At 41.3% G+C, this 24,880-nt stretch overlaps 1 protein-coding gene across 1 annotated transcript; it reads left to right on the top strand.

Moving 5' to 3' along the window:
• Nucleotides 1-377: 377 nt before the first annotated feature.
• Nucleotides 378-23,740, top strand: clpxa (caseinolytic mitochondrial matrix peptidase chaperone subunit Xa). The gene is made up of 14 exons (XM_065012193.1): nt 378-517; nt 854-1,109; nt 1,619-1,773; nt 2,270-2,390; nt 3,063-3,217; nt 5,695-5,857; nt 8,898-9,071; nt 9,915-10,079; nt 10,905-10,993; nt 11,665-11,829; nt 15,814-16,116; nt 17,577-17,669; nt 17,841-17,947; nt 21,885-23,740. Exons 2-14 carry the CDS (start codon nt 1,058-1,060, stop codon nt 21,970-21,972), a joined length of 1,830 nt encoding a protein of 609 aa, XP_064868265.1. The 5' UTR covers nt 378-517; nt 854-1,057; the 3' UTR covers nt 21,973-23,740.
• Nucleotides 23,741-24,880: the final 1,140 nt, after the last annotated feature.

Genomic DNA, 24,880 nt, shown 5'->3' with positions numbered 1-24,880 from the left:
CATATTTTTTAATTAAATAAATTGTGATACAAATGTTTAAAAAAACAAGTCAAACGTACTTCCTCCCAGTGAAGTTTCTATGTGAGAATTGCCAGAAAAATCTGAGATACCCTAAATATTTTTTGTTTGCCCTGGCGTGGAATCGCCCTTGAGCTCAAGCCAATAATAATAGCTGTACGGGGAAGTGTATTCTGTTCATCCTCTCTTGAAGTATAAATATTGGTTGTCCATATTATTCGAATCCAGAGTCATATTTAATACTGCTCTTATTCTGGTTGTTCTAGATCTACAATCTACAATATACTGTACAAAGGGTATACGTTTTTTTCTGCTCTCTTCTGAATGGCCCATCATAACACCATGCATTGGTTACATCACTCAAGAACACACTGTCACATAAGAAAATACACGAGGGTTGTGTAACTCGCACCCTCTGTGGTATTGACAGCATGACAGTGTCATTTGATTTACATTTCATCGATGATTGTATTTGTTTGGCTTTCAAGCCAGCATAATCGTAAGTATATGTTTAGACTACTTTATTGGCAAGCTAGCTAGAACGTTAAGTTACTTGATACTTGTTCTGCCACACTAGTCTCCGCTCTCTAACTAGATGTAGTCTCTAGGTATAATAACACATTCATATTATGGGTATTGTTCTGCCACACTAGTCTCCGTTCTCTAACTAGATGTAGTCTCCAGGTATATTAACACATTCATATTATGGGTATTGTTCTGCCACACTAGTCTCCGTTCTCTAACTAGATGTAGTCTCCAGGTATATTAACACATTCATATTATGGGTATTGTTCTGTATTATAATTACATCCTATTTTCAACTCATTTTCTACAGGTTCGGACCAGACACACAGACTGGATACGTTAATGCTGGCTAAACTAAACAGTGTGCTCTATTTACCAACGCTACTGCTGGTTCGTTAGCCAGCTTAGCTAGCTAGCCTGCCAGTCAACATATACTTTGGCTAGTTATTTTTTATTACTCTGTGATATTCCCCACATTCCTATTTCTATCTTTTCTGTCGACTTAAATAAAAGAATGTCATGCACATGCAGATCAGCGGTGAGATTGTTCATAACTTCTCAAAAAGGTAAGCATATTTTGCTAGCTAGCTAACTTGCTGGCTAGCTAGCTAACGTTAGTCTTCTAGCCAGCCAGCTTGCAAGTTGCACAATCATATAATGTTCAAATACAGCACAAATAATGATTATGAGGTGTTGAGAAAAGCAAACTAATGTGAAATAGGTTAACATGGTTGTTTTGCAAAGTTGTAACCTGTAACATCTACCTGCTAGCCTTGTAGCTAAGCTGATGTGAACTTGACTTACAGTGTTGTTACGCAAGAAAGAACCATACAGTGGTGGCATTACAGTTAGTTATTTATCCAAAGACTTTGTCAACATTTTCATGTTATGAATACATGTATGTTCAGGGGAACTTTCAGCGACGTGCCCCCTTATGCATTCATATTTGACACGCATGAGGAAATGTAGGTGTTTTTATCTATTGATTAGTAATATGCTCAACGTTTGCTTTGCTGATTTAGAAAATGTACATTAACAATATGTCAGTTGATTGAATCTGCTTGTACGTTCACAGGTATCTCTTCCACCAGAGTCCAGTTCTTTTCTATTAGCAGACCAGGAACACCCGAAGTCCGATTAACCAGAAGAGTTCCTGTGAGATCCTTCTCCGAATCATCTGTATGTTTTTCATCAAAAGATGTCAAAGATGGCTCCGGTGATGGAGGAAAGGTATGTCAAAATCAGGCCTTATTAACATGTTGTTACTATTAATAAGACATTATAAGGATGCTTATGATGACAATTCTTACAATGAATTGCAATCACATCATAATGCATTGGGGCGGCAAGTAGCCTAGGCAGGTAGCCGAGTGGTAGCCTAGGCAGGTAGCCTAGTGGTTAGAGCATTGGACTAGTAACTGAAAGGTTGCAAGGTTGCAAGATTGAATCCCCAAGCTGACAAGGTAAACATCTGGCATTCTTCCCCTGAACAAGGAAGTTATCCCACTGTTCCTAGGCTGTCATTGAAGATTAGAATTTGTTCTTACCTGATTTACCTAGTTAAATAAAGGTCAAATAAAATAATAATGTAAAAAATACCTGTTGGCTATAAGTAAAGTTCATTGAATGTTATAATATCTTCATGACTTCCTTCATGGTGAATGATCTAGTCCCAGCAGGAGCTACAGTACCTAATCTACATTCTCTGCTCTTCCAATCTTGACAGAAGTCAGTTGGTGATGCAGGAAGTGGGAAAAGAGGAGCTTCTGGTGGCTCCGGAAAAGGAGGCAGCCAGCTACGCTGTCCTAAGTGTGGAGATGCCTGCACACATGTAGAAACCTTTGTGTGTAAGTGTTTTACTTTTCTTCTAGAGGAATTGACAAGAGAGGATAGGATTTGTGTACGGTCAAGCTTGGCACAGGAGCAAATCTCAAGTATGAGAAATTGAGTGCTTTGAAAAGTGCTTTGAAACAAACAGCAAACTGTTAGCCTGGTCCCAGATCTGTTTGTGCTGTATGGCCAACTCCTATATGGTCGTTGTTATACCAAAAATATGCCAATTGACCATACGAGTAGGCAAGACAGCACAAACAGATTGGGAACCCAGGCTAGCAAACTGCAGTGACCCTGACACTTACTTTCTTTTAATTTAATTTAATTAATTGAACATATGGTTTATAACAAGTACCAGTACCAGTCTGAATGACATGCACATCATGTGGAAGGGACAACATTTAAGAGAATATGGTGTTACTCCAGCTTTCAACTGATCTGCTTTACCTAGTATCTACTGGCTCAGTGCAGCTCACACATCTATAGGGAATGCCAGACTACTGGGCAACAGCTGTCAGACATATTGCGTGTTACTAACAAATAATGTCCTTATGTAACAAATGGGTCATAGTCACAGAGCAGCTAAGTGTAATACAGGTCTAGTTTGTGTGCTTATGCCCCCACTAGCAATATCATGATCCGGCTTAGTTGGTGCCATAACATTCTTCCCCCCTCCCTCTTCCTAGCTTCAACCCGCTTTGTGAAATGTGAGAAATGTCATCACTTCTTTGTGGTGCTGTCAGAGACCGACTCCAGCAAGAGTCTCAATAAGGAGCAGGAAGCAGCCAACGAGGCCGTCAAACTGGCCTTCCAGCAGAAACCTCCTCCTCCTCCTAAAAAGGTATAGTAGACAAGTCTTACAATGCATTATACCTGCAGGCTTTAAGTAAAGTGTTAACAAGTGGGACAAGAAGAAAAGTAGGGTGGTCTGGTGGTCTAATCCGCTGCCTCAGGTGTACACACACCGCTGCAGCATGGATTCTAATCCGCTGCCTCAGGTGCACACATACCGCTGCAGCATGGGTTCTAATCCACTGCCTCAGGTGCACACATAACGCTGCAGCATGGGTTCTAATCCGCTGCCTCAGGTGCACACATACCGCTGCAGCATGGGTTCTAATCCGCTGCCTCAGGTGCACACATACCGCTGCAGTATGGGTTCTAATCCACTGCCTCAGGTGCACACATAACGCTGCAGCATGGGTTCTAATCCGCTGCCTCAGGTGCACACATACCGCTGCAGTATGGGTTCTAATCCACTGCCTCAGGTGCACACATACCGCTGCAGCATGGGTTCTAATCCGCAGCCTCAGGTGCACACATACCGCTGCAGCATGGGTTCTAATCCGCTGCCTCAGGTGCACACATACCGCTGCAGCATGGGTTCTAATCCGCTGCCTCAGGTGCACACATACCGCTGCAGCATGGGTTCTAATCCGCTGCCTCAGGTGCACACATACCGCTGCAGCATGGGTTCTAATCCCCTGCCTCAGGTGCACACATACCGCTGCAGCATGGGTTCTAATCCGCTGCCTCAGGTGCACACATAACGCTGCAGCATGGGTTCTAATCCGCTGCCTCAGGTGCACACATACCGCTGCAGCATGGGTTCTAATCCGCTGCCTCAGGTGCACACATACCGCTGCAGCATGGGTTCTAATCCGCTGCCTCAGGTGCACACATACCGCTGCAGCATGGGTTCTAATCCCCTGCCTCAGGTGCACACATACCGCTGCAGCATGGGTTCTAATCCGCTGCCTCAGGTGCACACATACCGCTGCAGCATGGGTTCTAATCCGCTGCCTCAGGTGCACACATACCGCTGCAGCATGGGTTCTAATCCGCTGCCTCAGGTGCACACATACTGCTGCAGTATGGGTTCTAATCCGCTGCCTCAGGTGCACACATACCGCTGCAGCATGGGTTCTAATCCGCTGCCTCAGGTGCACACATACCGCTGCAGCATGGGTTCTAATCCGCTGCCTCAGGTGCACACATACCGCTGCAGCATGGGTTCTAATCCACTGCCTCAGGTGCACACATACCGCTGCAGCATGGGTTCTAATCCGCTGCCTCAGGTGCACACATACCGCTGCAGCATGGGTTCTAATCCCCTGCCTCAGGTGCACACATACCGCTGCAGCATGGGTTCTAATCCACTACCTCAGGTGCACACATACCGCTGCAGCATGGGTTCTAATCCACTGCCTCAGGTGCACACATACCGCTGCAGCATGGGTTCTAATCCACTGCCTCAGGTGCACACATACCGCTGCAGTATGGGTTCTAATCCCCTGCCTCAGGTGCACACATACCGCTGCAGTATGGATTCTAATCCCCTGCCTCAGGTGCACACATACCGCTGCAGTATGGGTTCTAATCCCCTGCCTCAGGTGCACACATACCGCTGCAGCATGGGTTCTAATCTGGCCCACTGCTATATCAGGACACTCCTCTATCTTTCACCTGTATCTCTCTCTATCCAATAAACATACAGACTTTTAAAAAGTATATGGTAATCAGGATGATTATTAGACATTATAAGGGGATCATATAAGTTTATGACAGGTCTTGATGCATTATAACTGCATTATACTTGCAGGCTTTAAGTAGTGTTACCAAAATAATCACAATAATGTGAAATCAGGCTGATACATCTCATTCAAACTGCATTCAACCCTTCCAGCTACTGTCTGTCCTCTTGCAATGTCCCAACACATCCACTTGTTGTGTCTGCCAGACAACGGGTGGTTCAGTCATCCGTGTTAAGTTACAGCTTACCGGGCTTTGTAACATCCGTCATACCACTGAAAGAAGAACAAGTAGAGATTGTACGACAAAAGCACCAAAGAGGGACATGTGTCTATAAACTGTCTGCAGAACTTATTGGTGACATTTTACATAACACTTTACTTACTGGGGCAATCTGGGATTCAAACAACAACAATGCGGCCATCCCGCCACTTTTTTGTGTAAACAGCTATGGTTGGGGAATGGGGCTGGAGAAATGTAGACACTCTCAAATTCAAAATCCCAAAACGTATGTACAAATCAACGATATAATGCTTTATATCTTGTTATTGGCTTGTATGAGCCTTTATAATGAATGTCTTATTATAAGGCTTATAATATGTTTTTTTCACTGTATGTGGGACATTTTCAACTGACTCAAAATGGCTGTTCTTTAAGGATCATTATACGATTATTATAATGTGACATTGTAAGGAGAGTCATTGATGCTTATGATAAGTCTTGTAATGCATTATAACTGCATCATGCATTATGCTTTATGTAAAGTGTTACCAAATTGTCTTTCAGATCTATGCCTACCTGGATAAGTACGTTGTTGGACAGTCCTATGCAAAGAAAGTGCTGGCGGTGGCTGTTTACAACCACTACAAGCGCATCTACAATAACCTTCCGGGAGCGGGCACCAAGCCACAGGCGGAGGTGGAGAAGCAGGCCTCCCTTACTCCACGAGGTTTGACTCTGTATTTCATTTGTCTGAAATGGCCTTCTCCCTTCCTCACAACTTATTTCCTCCATCTGCACCTATGTGAATGAACTTGACAGGTGAAAGGAACTATTGAGTAGCTATCCTATGTCTTCAAATCAGTGCAGAAGAAGAAGAGGAGATTAGAGGAAGCGACTTTATACTATCGAGATGCATACTAAGTGCAGTGGCAGTTTTTTTCTACTGTGCACCTTGAAATGTAACAGCATGCCATTCACTCAGGTTAACAAAATGCCTTAGCCCATTTGTAATGTAAAACAGAATCACAGCTGAATGAATGGTAGGATGAAGTGTTCTCTTGCAGGCTCCTCTGCCATGGTTTGGCATGTGTACAATGGCTTCTTGCAGTCCTTCCTCATCCATGGATTTAAAGTAACGACCCAGGGTTTCCAGATTTCTATCAAATATGACCAATAATTCATTACAATATAAGTGAAATAGTTTTCCTTCCCAAAAATGGTAATTAAGTATGTTAAGAGGGGTGTGGGCGTACCCAAACAACAGAATGGCGTATACCGGTCATAAGAAATGTTCATGTGGGTAGACAGCTGATTGGTCAGCTTGATGAAATCCTCCTCTATAAGGAAATAGCAGCATTTTTAAAATGGTTTGTTTGAGATAAAAGTTTGAGGTGTTTTTAAGTGTTTTTTCTCCAATTTATGCTTTGGCCGCTAATACGTGTATATGATGAGTCAACAACATTATTTGGGTATGAGTTAACAATATGAACTTTTAAAAGGGAGCTTTTCACTGGACAGTTACTTTAAGGTTTTTACAGTTTTTTTTAACCTTTATTTAACTAGGCAAGTCAGTTAAGAACAAATTCTTATTTTCAATGACGGCCTAGGAACAGTGGGTTAACTGCCTTGTTCAGGGCCAGAACGACAGATTTTTTCCTTGTCAGCTCAGGGATTTGACCTTGCAACCTTTCGGTTATTAGCCCAACGCACTAACCACTAGGCTTCCTGTCGCCCCATTAGCCCAAAGTCCTGTTTGAACAGGACATTTGTTAGACAGACAGACAGACAGACAGACAGACAGACAGACAGACAGACAGACAGACAGACAGACAGACAGACAGACAGACAGAGAGGATAAGGTGGCCAAATACAGACAGACAAAGACAATCAAACAGAAATACAGACAGACAGAGAGTGGCCTAGTAACCTTGTTGTTAATTATGAACATGGTATATACAGTGCCTTGCGAAAGTATTCGGCCCCCTTGAACTTTGCGACCTTTTGCCTCATTTCAGGCTTCAAACATAAAGATATAAAACTGTATTTTTTTGTGAAGAATCAACAACAAGTGGGACACAATCATGAAGTGGAACGACATTTATTGGATATTTCAAACTTTTTTAACAAATCAAAAACGGAAAAATTTGGCGTGCAAAATTATTCAGCCCCCTTAAGTTAATACTTTGTAGCGCCACCTTTTGCTGCGATTACAGCTGTAAGTCGCTTGGGGTATGTCTATCAGTTTTGCACATCGAGAGACTGACATTTTTTCCCATTCCTCCTTGCAAAACAGCTCGAGCTCAGTGAGGTTGGATGGAGAGCATTTGTGAACAGCAGTTTTCAGTTCTTTCCACAGATTCTCGATTGGATTCAGGTCTGGACTTTGACTTGGCCATTCTAACACCTGGATATGTTTATTTTTGAACCATTCCATTGTAGATTTTGCTTTATGTTTTGGATCATTGTCTTGTTGGAAGACAAATCTCCGTCCCAGTCTCAAGTCTTTTGCAGACTCCATCAGGTTTTCTTCCAGAATGGTCCTGTATTTGGCTCCATCCATCTTCCCATCAATTTGAACCATCTTCCCTGTCCCTGCTGAAGAAAAGCAGGTCCAAACCATGATGCTGCCACCACCATGTTTGACAGTGGGGATGGTGTGTTCAGGGTGATGAGCTGTGTTGCTTTTACACCAAACATAACGTTTTGCATTGTTGCCAAAAAGTTCAATTTTGGTTTCATCTGACCAGAGCACCTTCTTCCACATGTTTGGTGTGTCTCCCAGGTGGCTTGTGGCAAACTTTAAACAACACTTTTTATGGATATCTTTAAGAAATGGCTTTCTTCTTGCCACTCTTCCATAAAGGCCAGATTTGTGCAATATACGACTGATTGTTGTCCTATGGACAGAGTCTCCCACCTCAGCTGTAGATCTCTGCAGTTCATCCAGAGTGATCATGGGCCTCTTGGCTGCATCTCTGATCAGTCTTCTCCTTGTATGAGCTGAAAGTTTAGAGGGACGGCTAGGTCTTGGTAGATTTGCAGTGGTCTGATACTCCTTCCATTTCAATATTATCGCTTGCACAGTGCTCCTTGGGATGTTTAAAGCTTGGGAAATCTTTTTGTATCCAAATCCAGCTTTAAACTTCTTCACAACAGTATCTCGGACCTGCCTGGTGTGTTCCTTGTTCTTCATGATGCTCTCTGCGCTTTTAACGGACCTCTGAGACTATCACAGTGCAGGTGCATTTATACGGATACTTGATTACACACAGGTGGATTGTATTTATCATCATTAGTCATTTAGGTCAACATTGGATCATTCAGAGATCCTCACTGAACTTCTGGAGAGAGTTTGCTGCACTGAAAGTAAAGGGGCTGAATAATTTTGCACACCCAATTTTTCAGTTTTTGATTTGTTAAAAAAGTTTGAAATATCCAATAAATTTCGTTCCACTTCATGATTGTGTCCCACTTGTTGATTCTTCACAAAAAAATACAGTTTTATATCTTTATGTTTGAAGCCTGAAATGTGGCAAAAGGTCGCAAAGTTCAAGGGGGCCGAATACTTTCGCAAGGCACTGTATATCTCTCCACACAATAACAATACACTGCCTTAGTCCAATATTTATTCACTCTCACAGTATCTCACAGTACACAACACCCTTATTCCCTATATAGCGCACTACATTCCTAGCTGACCTCTCTCTCTCCCCCCTTGCCTCTCCATTCCCTCCCTTTCTTTACCTCCTCTCTGTCTGTTCTTTCAGAGTTGCTGCAGATCGCTGGGATCAATCCCCATGGCAATGCGCTGGGTGCGTCAGTGCAGCAGCAGAGCCAGCAGCCTGCCCAGGAGAAGAGGGGGGGCGAGGTGCTCGACTCTCACCACGCCAACATCAAACTGGAGAAGAGCAACATCGTGCTGCTGGGACCCACCGGATCAGGTGAGCTTTGGAAGAATTGGAGCACGTGCCGATCTATAAGGGAAGTATTTTTCTACTATAGTGTACTACTTTGAGCAGAGTCTCCTGTGTCCCTCTGTGATTAAACAGTTTGTCATTGGGTCAGCTCTTTAATTGTCCCTACACTGTCATAAGGCCTGCGTAGGGTAGTAATGACATACAGTAGCAGTTGTCATAAATGCTTATAAGGGTGGATGGAAACTGACTTTACACAGTTATGACACGGACGGTAAGAGTTGCGCCAAGGGCCTGAATTCACCCTGCACTGCTCTGCATAAGGTAACACAGTTATGGCATTACAGATGGCATTACTGTCACGATTTCTGACATGACTGTAAAGTCAATTGCTATACGCTAACATCTACTTTTACAACCATGAATGCCATCTGTTGCGTAGTCGTACGTAGTCTTTTACGAGTTCCCAAGAGGGGTCTAACAAAACACATACAAAATAAGTTGTAATCGGATTCTTGGCTTTCATATCTATATTACAGGAAACACAAATTGCGTTAAAGCAATAGTACACTCAAAGTCATCATCATGACAGTTTTTGCTCTGTACTGAAAGGGCTCTAGAATAGCTGACTGCTGACCTGCACAGTTTGTTGTGATTGCGCTAGTTAGCAACTTCCTTCAAACTGCACGCAGAGACATAAAATTGGTATCCATGAGTTCATCTCTCTGGGGAAGTAGATAAAGGGCCAAGATCCTGAAGTATCTCTTTAACACAAAGCTTTTTTAGTGTAGTATTCCTTTAAACAAAAGTTGTCAAATGGATGTGTTGGTATTTCCTATTGCCTGACATTGATTGACATCCATATTGCAGGTAAAACCCTCTTGGCCCAGACACTGGCTAGGTGCCTGGATGTGCCCTTCGCCATCTGTGACTGCACCACGCTAACCCAGGCAGGCTATGTGGGCGAAGACATTGAGTCTGTGGTGGCCAAGCTCCTCCAAGACGCCAACAACTCTGTTGAGAAAGCACAACAAGGTATATGCTATAATGTGTTACTTACTTGCTTGTGTATGTGAATGTCTGTGGTTGTGCGTGACATGTGACATCAGTATGACTATCTTATCAAGTAGTGTACTTTAAGCACATCAACTTCAGTCCTTGTCCTAAGAGTTGGTAGAGTTTTGATGGTGAATGATTTCATTGGATAAAGAAAAGTTGATGAAACGTGCCATCTGTCCGACTAGCTTATCAGTTACTGTACTTGTAGCAGATCAACTTTTCTAAATGCCCTAAGAGTGGATGTTTTTGAAAGTAAATAACTGAATTAAAGGCACAGTAGGCAGCTGTTTTGATGACCTGACCAAATGCACATAGAAATGTTATAGATCTGTCATTCTCATTGAAAGTATGTCTGAGAAGCGGTAGATCCATTCTATGTGTGCTATTTTTCTGTGCTTCCCGTTTTTGCTCGTTTTACTTAGAGTTTTACATACCATCTTCAAACAAAAAAAAATATTTTTAGTTATTGAAAATATATTTCTTAGTGGTTTAGATGGTACAATGATGCTCTACACTATTCAATACTTATTTTGTCGCATACACTGAAATTAAGCGAACCATTAGAACTTTAGTAACCAGGAAATGGTGCAGTGATTTCTTCCTATTGTACCTTTAAAGATAGAAAAGAGAGACAGTGTAGGCCCACATTTTTCATGACTGCTGTGCAACATATATATTGCATGTGTGACAAACCAAGGTGACGCAAAATATTATTGTGTGGTAAAAATGTTGATATACTGTATGCTAACTCACTCTGAACGGTGATTGGTTCTCGTTCTCTTCACTGATTGGCCCTTGCAGGCATCGTGTTCCTGGATGAGGTGGATAAGATTGGCAGTGTGCCCGGAATCCACCAGTTACGAGACGTGGGGGGTGAGGGAGTACAGCAGGTCAGTGTATACTGTGTATAGATAGATATTATAGTGGTTTGATTATTTATAGATATGTAGATCTGTCACTGTCAGGCAGTACAGTCCTGCCATGAACACTGTTTGCCCTGTCGGTTATAAAACCTGTAGATTCTGGCTTCATAACAGATTTCCTTGACCTTTCACCGCATTGTCTGTAAAAAAACACACTTGTTGACCTGTTGATCTCCCATAAGGATTCCAACATGGGATCATACATACCTGTTACAGTGGTTTCCCATCCAAACTTTACTTGGCGATACTTCCTTAATGGTCTATTTGGAAAACCCTGTGTCTTATAACTTTCAGTGGCTAGTTGCCCTTGAAACTCAGACAATCCAAAAATGCTCTGAGTTAAATCAAAAGTAAAAAATAAATAAAACATGTTAACACCATGTGATAAATTCCCTCATTACCCTTCCACCATCTTGGCTGTTGCCTCCCTTCGCAATATTTGCTCTAGACGCATGTTTGATCGCCCAGAAATAACTAGGGCAAAGATGTTCAAGTATGAGGAGAGGTAATGAGAGAATTTCTCCTGGTGCAAAAACATTTATAGGTTTGGAAGAGTTTGAGAAGAGGTTTAGGAAACACTGGGTTATTGTACATTGTGTGTGTCTTATAATGTCCTCTGTTTGGTGGTCGTTTGGTAGGGTCTACTCAAACTCCTGGAGGGTACTATCATCAACGTCCCAGAGAAGAACTCCAGGAAGCTGAGAGGTGAGACGGTCCAGGTGGACACCACCAACATCCTGTTTGTGGCCTCCGGTGCCTTCAACGGCCTGGACCGGATCATCAGCATGAGGAAGTGTGAAAAGGTAAACATTTCAATGTCAACATTTTAATTCCAAATTTGATTTAAATTGAATTTCACATTTTTAATAACTACTTTTTCTGTAAAGGAATTTCTTGTGGAATGGTTCATACAATAAAAAACTGTACACAAATAACAGTCAATACAGAATGAAACTAGGCTGCCGTCCCTGTGTGGCTCTGGCCAAATGTACTACACTAGACTAGATAAGGAGGCTGATATTTCAGACAGACCCTTCATTTTGTGGCAAGGTTGCATTTGTAAGTGCAGGGGTTTTGGTGTTACCATAAGTGATATTGCACTGAATCAGTGTATCCTGGACACTGAAGCTCTTTGATCATGTGCCTTCAGAAAGTATTCATACCCCTTGATTTATTCCACATTTTGTTGTTACAGCCTGAATTCAAAATGGATTAAATATATATATATTTTTCTCTCACCCATCTGCACACAATGCCCCATAAAAAAAAATAAAAGTGGGAAAAGTGTTTATTAGAAATGTTAGCAAATTTGATTTACAATTAAATACAGAAATATCTCATTTACATAAGTATTCACACCTCTGAGTCAATACTTTGTAGAAGCACCTTCCACACTTGGATTATGCAACATTTGCCCATTATTATTTTAGAAATTCCTCAAGCTCTGTCAAATTGGTTGCTGATCATTGCTAGAAACTATTTTCAGTTCTTCGCTTTCTCATTTTTTAAGTGCATTTAAGTCAAATCTACAACTCGGCCACTGAAGAACATTCACTGTCTTCTTGGTAAGCAACTCCAGATTTAGCCATGTGTTTTAGGTTATTGTCCTGCTGAAAGGTGCATTAATCTCAGAGTGTCTGATGGAAAGCAGACTGAACCAGGTTTTCCTCTAAGATTTTGCATGTGCTTAGCTCCATTCCGTAATTTTTTTATCCCGAAAAACTCCCCAGTCCTTAATGATTACAAGCAATTAGGTTAGTGTTGTGGAATCACTATAATGAATGTTGATCCATCCTCAGTTTTCTCCTATCACAGCCATTAAACTCTGTAACTGTTTTAAAGTCACCATTGGCCTCATGGTAAAATCCCTGGGAGGTTTCCTTCCTCTATGGCAACTGAGTTAGGAAGGACGCCTGTATCTTTGTATGGACTGGGTGTATTGATACACTATCCAACGTGTAATTAATAATTTCACCATGCTCATAGAGCTATTCAATGTCTGCTTTTTTTCACCCATCTATCAATAGGTGTCACACCCTGACTCTAGTTATCTTTGTTTTCTTTATTATTTTGGTTAGGTCAGGGTGTGACGAGGGTGGCTTGTGTAGTTTTTGTATTGTCTAGGGTTTTTTGTATGTCTAGGGGTTGTTGTATATCTAGGTGTTTATATGTCTATGGTTGCTTAGATTGGTTCTCAATCAGAGGCAGCTGTTTATCGTTGTCTCTGATTGGGGACCATATTTAGGTAGCCATTTTCCTTTGGTATTTTGTGGGTTATTGTCTATGTGTAGTTGCATGTCAGTACCCGTGTCGCATAGCTTCATGGTTGTTTAGTATGTTCAGTGTTTATTCTTCATTCAAAGAAGTATGTATTCTTATCACGCTGCGCCTTGGTCTTCTCGTTATGACGAACGTGACAATAGGTGCCCTTCTTTGCAAGGCATTTGTAAACCTGGTCTTTGTGGTTGAATCTGTTTAAAATTCACTTCTTGGGACCTTACAGTTAATTGTATGTGTGGGTCACAGAGATGTGGTAGTCGTTCAAAACACTTATTGCACACAGTGAGTCCATGAAAATTATTATGTGACTTCTTAAGCAAATCTTTACTCCTGAACTTAAGGCTTGTTATAACAAAGTGGTTGAATACTTATTGACTCAAGACATTTCAGCTTTACATTTTTTATTAATTTGTAAACATTTCTAAAAACATAATTCCTCTTTGACATTATGGGGTATTGTGTTTAGGCCAGTGACCCCAAATAGTATATTTAATCCATTTAAATTCAGGCAGTAACACAATGAAATGTGTAAAAAGTAACGGGATGTGAATACTTTCTGAAGGCACTGTATCGTCATGACATTACAAGGTAAATGAGGAGAACTTTAGTTGTGTTTACAACGCTCTCAACCTGATACAGTCCAGTTACTGTGAACCAATCCTAACTTGAAATTGGTGTGTGTAAAAATGTACTTTCACGATTTGTGTGAAAATCCAAGTTATTTGTGCATAGGCCTATCTCAAGTTAGGATTCAGCCTTGGGTCAGAAAAGACTGCAAATGTGGGTGGGATTAGTAAGGTTCAAGGGGCGGTCAAGAAGATTTGGGTATTCATAGCAGATTCACCTGTGTGTATGTATATACAGTGCCTTCGGAAAGTATTCAGACCCCTTGACTTTTTCCACATTTTGTTTCGTTACAGCCTTATACTAATATTGATTAAATTGTTTTTCCCCTTATAAATCTACACACAATGATGACAAATATTTTTTTAGTAATATTTGCAAATTTTTTACAAATAAAAAAATGACATTTACATAAGTATTCAGACCCTTTACTCAGTACTTTGTTGAAGCACCTTTGGCAGCGATTTCAGCATTGAGACTTCTTGGGTATGACGTTACAAGCTTGGTACACCTGTATTTGGGGAGTTTCTCCCATTCTTCTCTGCAGATCCTCTCAACCTCTGTCAGATTAGATGGGGAGCATTGCTACACAGCTATTTTCAGGTTTCTCCAGAGATGTTTGATCGGGTTCCACTCAGGAACATTCAGAGACATGCCCCGAAGCCACTCCTGGGTTGTCTTGGCTGTGTGCTTAGGGTCGTTGTCCTGTTGGAAGGTGAACCTTCACCCCAGTCTGAGATCCTGAGCGCTGTGGAGCAGGTTTTTATCAAGGACCTCTCTGTACTTTGCTCTGTTCACCTTTGCCTCGATCCTAACTTGTCTCCCAGTCCCTGAAAAACATCCACACAGCATGATGCTGCCAACACCATGCTTCACCTTAGGGATGGTGCCAGGTTTCCTCCAGACGTGACCCTTGGAATTCAGGCCAAAGAGTTCAATCTTGGTTTCATCAGAGCACAGAATCTTGTTTCTCATGGTCTGAGAGTCTTTAGGTGTCTTTTGACAAACTCCAAGCAAACTGTCATGTGCCTTTTACTGAGGAGTGGCTTCGGTCTGGCCACTCTACCATAAAGGCCTGATTGGTGGAGTGCTGCAGAGATGGTTGTCCTTCTGGAAGTTTCTCCCATCTCCACAGAGAAACTCTAGAGCTCTGTCAGAGTGACTATCAGGTTCTTGGTCACCTCCCTGACCAAGGCCCTTCTCCTCTGATTGTTCAGTTTGGGAAGAGCTCTAGGAAGAGCCTTGGTGGTTCCAAACATCTTCCATTTAAAATGATAGAGGCCACTGTGTTCTTGGGGGCCTTCAATGCTGAAGAAATGTTTTTGGACCCTTCCTCAGATCTGTGCCTCGACACAACCCTGTCTCGGAGCTTTATGGAGAATTCCTTTGACCTCATGGCTTGGTTTTTGCTGTGACATGCACTGTCAACTGTGGGACCTTATATAGACAGGTGTGTGCCTTTCTAAATCATGTCCAATCAATTAAATTGACCACAGGGGGACTCCAATCAACTTGTAGATACATCTCAACAATGATCAATGGAAACAATGCACCTGAGCTCAACTTCGAGTTTCATAGCAAAGGGTCTGCAAAGGGTCTGTAATTTTTAATACATTTGCTAAAATTTCTAACAACCTGTTTTCACTTTCTCATTATGGGATATTGTGTTAAGATTGCTGAGGATTTTTTATTTAATACATTTTAGAATCAGGCTGTAACGTAGCAAAATGTGAATACTTCCCGAATGCACTATATTTTTTGTTATTATGGAGAAAAGTTTAAAAAATAACAAAATAGACAATGCAACATAAGTACAAAATCAGCCAACATCAGCCTATAGTAGCAGAACTGTCCCTCTTTAACTGAATCCCTCCTCTCTGCAGTATCTGGGCTTCGGAACGCCGTCCAATATGGGACAGGGGCGTCGGGCGGCTGCGGCCGCAGACCTGGCCAACAGCAGCGGAGCGGAGATGGACGCCGTGCTGGAGATCAAGGAGAAGGACAGACTCCTGAAGCATGTGGAGGCCCGGGACCTCATCGAGTTTGGGATGATCCCCGAGTTTGTGGGGCGCCTGCCTGTGGTGGTTCCCCTGCACAGCCTGGATGAGGAGACCCTGGTTAGGATCCTGACGGAGCCACGCAATGCTGTCATACCACAGTACCAGGCCCTGTTCAGCATGGACAAGGTGGAGACTCATGATTGTTATTATTAGTGGTGGTGGTAGTAGTAGTAGAAGTATTAGGGTCGTTTGTAAGTCGCTCTGGATAAGAGCGTCTGCTAAATGACTTAAATGTAAATGTAAAATGTATTAGTGTTACTGGTGGTGGTGGTAGTAGTAGTAGTAGAAGTATTAGTGTTACTGGTGGTGGTGGTAGAAGTAATAGTGGGGTTAGTGGTGGTAGTAATAGTAGTAATAATCGGTCCCTTCAGGATTTTGCCATTCTGTACATAAAACAGTCATTGCAATATTATTGCATAAAACTGCCGATCACCCCACATTTCCAGCATAATGTGATTCAGTCGATCCAGACGCAAACATATGCCTGCAAATATCACAACAAATCTCTGCCAAATCCTGGAAGGACTGAGTTGTAGTAGTAGTAATATAAGTAGTCGTGGTGGTAGTAGTAGAAGTGGTGGTAGTAGTAGTAGTGGTGGTAGTAGTAGAAGTGGTGGTAGTAGTAGTAATATTAGTAGGAGTAGCAGAAGTAGTAGTAATAGTGTCAGTAGTAGTAGTAGCATCAGTAGTACTATAGCAGCAGTTGTAGTAGTAATAGTAGCAGCAATAGTAGTAGCTGTGATAGTAGTAGCAGCAGATGTAGTATTAGCATCAATAGTAGTAGGATTAGTAGTAGGATCAGTAGTAGCAGTAGTGATAGTAGTCGTAGCAGCAGCAGTAGTAGTAATATAAGTAGTGGTACCGGCAGTTGTAGTAGCTGCAGTATCAGTAGTAATAGTAGTAGCAGCAGCATTATCAGTAGTAGTAGTAGCGGCAGCATTATCAGTAGTATCAGTAGTAGTACCAGCAGTAGTAGTTGTAGTAGTAGTAGTATCAGCAGTTGTAGTAATAGCAGCAGTTGCAATAGCAGCAGTAGTAATGGTAGTTGTGATATAAGTAGCAGTAGTAGCAGTGATGGTAGTAGCAGCAGTTGTAGTAGTAGGATCAGTGGTATTAGTAGTAGTAGGATCAGTAGTATTAGTAGCAGTTGTAGTAGCGGGAATAGTAGTAGTAGCAGTAGTAGTCGTACCAGTAGTTGTAGTAGCAGGAATAGTAGTAGAAGGAATAGTAGTAGTCATTGTAGCAGCAGTTGTAATAGTAGCATTAGTAGTGATAGTAGTAGTAATATAAGTAGTAGTAGTAGCAGCAGTAGTAGTAATAGTAGTAGTAGTAGTAATATAAGTAGCTGTGATAGTAGTAGTAGTAGTAAAGCCGTCATCCCCCAGTACCAGACCCTGTTCAGCATGGACAAGGTCTTTCAGGAGGGGAGGTGGTGTGGGGGGGAGGAAGGGTGTGCGTACTTTCCTGTATTTATCTGTGTTTGGATGTGCAGACACTAGTGTCTGTGTATATACATCTGTAGGTTCTGATGTCTTTGTGTGTGTGATGATTTCATTAACACTTGTATTACCTTAATGTCATTCCAGTGTGAACTGAATGTAACTCCAGATGCCTTGAGAGCCATCGCCAGGTTGGCTTTGGAAAGGAAGACCGGTGCTCGTGGGCTAAGGTCCATTATGGTAGGCACCTCCAATATATATTTTGAAATGTACAGTAATGTATAAATTGTGATTTACATTTTTAAATGTATATTTAAGAATATGAAATATAATTGTTTTACATGCATTTTGAAATGTACATCTTAAACCTTTGATGGTGGCGAGTAATATTCCTTCTCTTGTCTTTTTAAGGAAAAATTGCTTCTTGAACCCATGTTTGAAGTGCCACACTCAGACATCATGGCTGTTGAGCTGAACGAAGACGTGGTCCAAGGGAAATCAGTGCCTGTGTATGTAAAGTAAGTATTCATAATTACCTGAGACTCAACTCGGTTGGGGACAATACAGTATTAAAGTGTATAAGTAACATGCTGACCACTCCGCTCACGTCACGTGCGTGAGTGTTGCAAAATAAATGTAAACATACATGTTATTCAATTATTGCATCCACACAGCTTGCGGGCGCCAATGAGCTTCTGCATTACCAAGCGCTAAAATAGAAGTCAGTTTTATTTGTAACGCTGAACGCGGTGGAAGTCCTGCCTCTCCTATCTCCTCATTGGTTTATAGAAGCAGATACCCACGTGTCGTCTCCTCATTGGTTATACCCACGTGGGTGATTGAAAGATTAACTGAGTTCGGTCGGTCATCATGGTAACTATGGAAGTTAGATATCAATCGTCATATAAAGTCCAAAGAAGAAAAAGCCTGGAAGGAGGAGAGATGACTAGAAATTATTTGATTGACCATTTTATGTGTGGATTAATTGTCGGAGTAAGGACCTTGTGCATTTCAGGTAAAATAACAACTCAACGTTTATATCCCAGGACAAATTAGCTAGAAACGGCAAGCTAGCTAAATATGACAAATTAACTGCAAGCTAGCTAGAAAAATTGCCATAAATGTTTAATGCTTTTTGACCTGTCCCCAAATTAATATAATTGGTTCAGAGTTTGTTTTAATATTTCAACCTGCGTATCATGATCGCGTTTGATGTGGAGGGACAAAATCAATTTGCGCACGATGGCGCAAGCGCGTGGCCGGTTTGGGTATGGCGTAAGTAACAGTCGTCAAAATAGAAACCTTACTGGAGAACTAGTCATTTTTGGAGGCATGAAGCAGAAGTAGCTAGTAAAGGGCAGCAGGACCGGTAGCTAACTAACGTAAATAATCCTAGCGAGGTAGTTGGCCAACTTGTTAGCTACTTTATTTACTCTCTTTGCTAGAAACTAGATTGCTGCTTAAGGCCTCAAACGGCCATGACAATTCTCCAATAATAATAATACATTTGGACGTGTGACACATCCACTTGAATAGCATATTGAAAAATTCTATATCAAATTGTATTAGTGACATGCGCCGAATACAACAGCTTACTTACAAGCCCCTAACCAACAATGCAGTTTGAAAAATATGAGTAAGAAATAAAAGGAATAAGTAATGAAAGAGCTGCTGTAATATAACAATAGGGAGATTACAGTGGCAAGAAAAAGTATGTGAACACTTTGGAATTACCTGGATTTCTGCATAAATTGGCCATAAAATTTGATCTAAGTCACGACAATAGACAATAACTGCTTAAACTAATAAAACACAATTATACACACCGTGTAAACATTCACAGCACAGTGTAGGTTGGAAAAAGTATGTGAACCCTTGGATTTAATAACTGGTTGACCCTCCTTTTGACAGTAATAAACTCAACCAAACGTTTTCTGTATTTGCGGATCAGACCTGCACAATGATCAGGAGAAACTTTGGACCATTCATCTTTACAAAACTGTTTCAGTTCAGCAATATTCTTGATGTCTGGTGTGAACCGCTCTTGAGGTCATCACACAGCATTTTAAATTGGGTTGATGTCAGGACTCTGACTGGGCCACTCCAGAAGGCATATTTTCTTCTGTTGAAGCCATTCTGTTTTTGATTTACTTCTGTGTTTTGTGTCGGTGTCCTGTTAAATCACCCAACTTCTGTTGAGCTTCAATTGGCAGACAGAGAGCCTTACTTTCTCCTGCAAAATGTCTTGATAAACTTGGGAATTTATTTTTCCGTCAATGATAGCAATCTGTCCAGGCCCTGAGGCAGCAAAGCAGCCCCAAACCATGATGCTCCCTCCACCATACTTTACAGTTGGGATGAGATTTTGATGTTGGTGTGCTGTGCCTTTTTTTCTCCACACAGTATTGTGTTCTGCTTCCAAACAACTCAAATTTTGTTTAATCTGTCCACTGAATATTTTGCCAGAAGCGCTGTGGAACATCAAGGTGCTCTTTTACAAACTTCAGATGTGCAGCAATGTTTTTTTGGACAACAGTGGCTTCTTCCATGGTGTCCTCCCATGAAAACCATTCTTGTTTAGTGTTTTACATATCGTAGACTCGTCAGAGATGTTAGCATGTTCCAGAGATTTCTGTAAGTCTTTAGCTGACACTAGGATTCTTCTTAACCTAATTGAGTATTCTGCGCTGTGCTCTTGCAGTCATCTTTGCAGGACGGCCACTCTTAGGGAGAGTAACAACAGTGCTGAACTTTCTCCATTTATAGACATTTTGTCTTATCGTGGACTGATGAACATCAAGGCTTTTAGAGATACTTTTGTAACCCTTTCCAGCTTTATGCAAGTCAACAATTCTTAATCTTATGTCTTCTGAGATCTTTTGTTCGAGGCATGGTTCACATCAGGCAATGCTCCTTGTGAATAGCAAACTCAAATTTTGTGAGTTTTTTTTTTTATAGGGCAATGCAGCTCTAACCAACATGTCCAATCTCATCTCATTGATTGGACTCCAGGTTAGCTAACTCCTGACTCCAATTAGCTTTTCAAAAAGTCATTAGCCCAGGGGTTCATATACTTTTTCCAACCTACACTGTGAATGTTTAAATGATGTATTCAATATAGACAAGAAAATACAATAATGTGTGTGTTATTGGTTTGTCTATTGTTGTGACTAAGATGAAGATCAGATCGAATTTTATGACTAATTTATGCAGAAATCCAGGTAATTCCAAAGGGCTCACATACTTTTTCTTGCAACTGCATATACAGGGGGTACCTGTACAGAGTCAATGTGCAGGGGCACCTGTTAGTCGAGGTAATTTAGGTAATATGTACATGTAGGTAGAGTTATTAAAGTGACAATGCATAGATAATAACAGAGAGTAGCAGCGGTGTAAAGGGGGGGCAATGCAAATAGTCTGTTTAGCCATTTGATTAGATGTTCAGGACTCTTATGGCTTGGAGGTAGAGGCTGTTTAGAAGCCTCTTGGACCTAGACATGGCGCTCAGGTACCGCTTGCCGTGCGGCAGCAGAGAGAACAGTCTATGACTAGTGTAGTGGAAATTTCCTCTATTTACCAAATCATGAGAGCAAATCACACACAAGTCAGAGTTAGTTATCACAAAGTCCATTTTTAATTATATGAGCTCTATCACAACCCTGTGACTCTCAGATCAATTCAGTGTCTATCAATGAATTCTCTGAGAGTCCCTTACACATTGCAGCTGAGATCCTTTAATAGCAAAAAAACACACATAGTCAGACAGCATAGACATAATACATCGTTCAGCTTTGTCTCCTAAACTATGTTATTTTCTCAAACTCAGAACCATAAACCAATCCTCCATATCAACAGGCATATATCAAATCCATCCTATCTTGACAAGATCACAGAGACACACTGACTGGCACACAGACATTGTGGAGCCAAGAGATACACGCTTGACCTCTCCCCTTTCTCCGGCCCAAGCAACTTAGTCTTGACATAGAACAGATAACTGCAACCCCGCCACAGTATTATACAAAAATAACATTCTGATGAGAAGTAACTTACAAACATATGATGAATATAAAACATCTTACCTATGTTACCAACCAATTCTGATTATTCCCCAACACTAGTGTGGCTGGAGTCTTTGACAATTTTTAGGGCCTTCCTCTGACACCGCCTGGTATAGAGGTCCTGGATGGCAGGATGCTTGGCCCCAGTGATGTACTGGGCCGTACGCACTAGCCTTTGTAGTGCCTTACGGTCAGAGGCCGAGCAGTTGCCATACAGGCAGTGATGCAACCAGGATGCTCTCGGTGGTGCAGCTGTAGAACCTTTTGAGGATCTGAGGACCCATGCAAATCTTATATGGTGTGGTTTCACAGCAATTTAATTGAAAATACAGTTTTTTACCATGACTTTTCATTTATTTGCAGCAGAATTTAATATTTTTTTGTGTGTCTCCAGAGCACCTGCTAAAGAGTCTGAGGAGGAGTATGACTCTGGGATAGAGGAGGAGAGCTGGCCAAGGCAGGCGGATGCAGCCAACAACTAACAAACAGTCCAAAATGGAACTTCAGAAATTGCCATTTCGATTTAATAAGCTATGGCATTTGACATATACCATTATTGTAACTTCAAATGTAATTATGTCATCTGAATTACATCAGTGTTGATCATGATGATGTAGGTTATGCAATTTCATACATCGGAAAAAGTTTGTTCCCAAATTGTTGCAAAGGTTTAATTAACATTAACCAAGTATTCTCTACCCATCTTTCCCAGAGAGAGAGAAAAGGAGAAAGAACGTTATCCTGTTTAAATGTAAAGATACTTTTACTTTTTCTCATAAAGTAGCTAGTGTCTCTTTGTGATAAGTACTTGTTTGGGAAACCTTAATGGAAATGGATTGTATCAAGTCCAAAATCTATTTTCTCTTATTTCGTTTTGACACCATTTTATTTTTGACAGTCAAGGATTAAGGTAAATATAGGATACTTGTTTTAACCACCATGTCTTTCTGATGTAATTTAGCCATTTTGTTTCTTCACAACTCTCTGACGAGGTCAGCCAGGTCATAGAAACCAGCGTTCTTTACAGAACAAGTATTTATAGTCAAATTGTTAACCTTTTCAAAAAAGATCAGCTTGGCTGCTCTGTGGTGGATTTCAAATATCCAACACTGGAATTACTAGTATACTGTATGTACAGTTAGTATGCCATGTATGAGATGAAACGTGTAAGATATCTGGGGTCGAGATAGGGGGGGGGTGACTTAAATTGATCCCAATCAGCTTTGATAATGTCAGATTTTCAGCACATTTTCCCATTGTGGTTGTTTTTGACGTTTCTTTATGGAACCGTTTAGAACTATCTACACATTTAATGAAGCCATGACATCACTGGTGTTTTTAAATGAAAACATACCAGTCTTTAGAAATGCATTGTCTGATTTGCTCAACACTATACACTGAGAAACTGTTCATTCAATGCAGTTTCTTTAAAAGAAGCTGGGCTTTTTTGTACACTTTATATACAGATATAACATTTTGAAATCTCAGACAGTAAGGGCCTAGAATCTAGATAATTTGCTCAATTCCACTTTGACCCTTAGACCCTAACCCCTAGGCACCTGTGTAGATCTCAGAAGATTTGATGGGTGTTAGCAATATGGTAACAGTTTAGTCTTTCTCTTATGGGTTTCTGTGATGTTGGTTACACCCATCCAAACCTTTCAAATCTACACAGGGACTTTATCTTGGAGCTTATGTTGCGTTCATAACCGAGTGGGAAGGTGGTAATTACCAGCTGTGAAGTCGTAAATATCAGTTGGATGCATTCACATGCTTTGAACTCATTGAGAAACGCTGATTGGCTAATGGCAAACAAGCTGCGTCAATCATAAACTAAAAGTACAGCTATTATGCTTGTAAACATATGTGTTCAAAAACATTAATAGATAGCTTTTTATAAATAATGTTTTACTGCATGTAACTGCCTAAAATGCTGTTATCGAGGTAATTTCCTTAGTGGGTGACATCAGAGGTCAACATGTGGGAGAATTTGGCGCTCAGGAATGATATATGAGTTTCCTACTAGTAATTACCAGTTGGAGGGGCGTTCAAGTAGGTTTTGTATGTGGTAAATAACACCTTCCCACTTGGTTATGAACACAGCATAAGGTCTTGATTTAGAGTTGGGCAATTGTGTGATGTACAGTCCATCAGAACTGATGCCATCTGTGTGGCAGCAACCCTATTTTGCTCTGAATAGTTGTGAACTTATGTAAATGTGAGACTTTAATAAATATATTAATCACTTAAGAGTGTTCAGAGGTTGTTTGATGAACTACAGTTGTCCAGTGTTCTTCAGTCCTGGTGGGTTTATTTAGTCCAAGCCACCCAAAAACATGCACCCTCATCAGTTTTTATAGGCTGCGGTTACACAGGCAGCCCAAACTTGATATTTTGCAAATTAGTGGAAAAAGATCCGAATTGGGCTGTCTGAGTAAATATTTATATTATTAGATATTTATATTATTAGATATACAGTGGGGAGAACAAGTATTTGATACACTGCCGATTTTACAGGTTTTCCTACTTACAAAGCATGTAGAGGTCTGTCATTTTTATCATAGGTACACTTCAACTGTGAGAGACGGAATCTAAAACAAAAATCCAGAAAATCACATTGTATGATTTTTAAGTAATTAATTTGCATTTTATTGGATGACATAAGTATTTGATCACCTACCAACGAGTAAGAATTCCGTCTCTCACAGACCTGTTAGTTTTTCATTAAGAAGCCCTCCTGTTCTCCACTCATTACCTGTATTAACTGCACCTGTTTGAACTCGTTACCTGTATAAAAGACACCTGTCCACACACTCAATCAAACAGACTCCAACCTCTCCACACTGGCCAAGACCAGAGAGCTGTGTAAGGACATCAGGGATAAAATTGTAGACCTGCACAAGGCTGGGATGGGCTACAGGACAATAGGCAACAACTGTTGGCGCAATTATTAGAAAATGGAAGAAGTTCAAGATGAAAGGTCAATCACCCTCGGTCTGGGGCTCCATGCAAGATCTCACCTCGTGGGGCATCAATGATCATGAGGAAGGTGGGGGATCAGCCCAGAACTACACGGCAGGACCTGGTCAATGACCTGAAGAGAGCTGGGACCACAGTCTCAAAGAAAACCATTAGTAACACACTACGCCATCATGGATTAAAATCCTGCAGCGCACGCAAGGTCCCCCTGCTCAAGCCAGCGAATGTCCAGGCCCGTCTGAAGTTTGCCAATGAGCATCTGGATGATCCAGAGGAGGAATGGGAGAAGGTCATGTGGTCTGATGAGACAAAAATAGAGCTTTTTGGTCTAAACTCCACTCGCCGTGTTTGGAGGAAGAAGAAGGATGAGTACAACCCCAAGAACACCATCCCAACCGTGAAGCATGGAGG

This window comes from Oncorhynchus nerka, linkage group LG27, assembly GCF_034236695.1.
Source record: "Oncorhynchus nerka isolate Pitt River linkage group LG27, Oner_Uvic_2.0, whole genome shotgun sequence".
In the NCBI taxonomy this organism is placed as follows: Eukaryota; Metazoa; Chordata; class Actinopteri; order Salmoniformes; family Salmonidae; genus Oncorhynchus; species Oncorhynchus nerka.
This window is presented reverse-complemented; position numbering and strand designations above follow the sequence as displayed.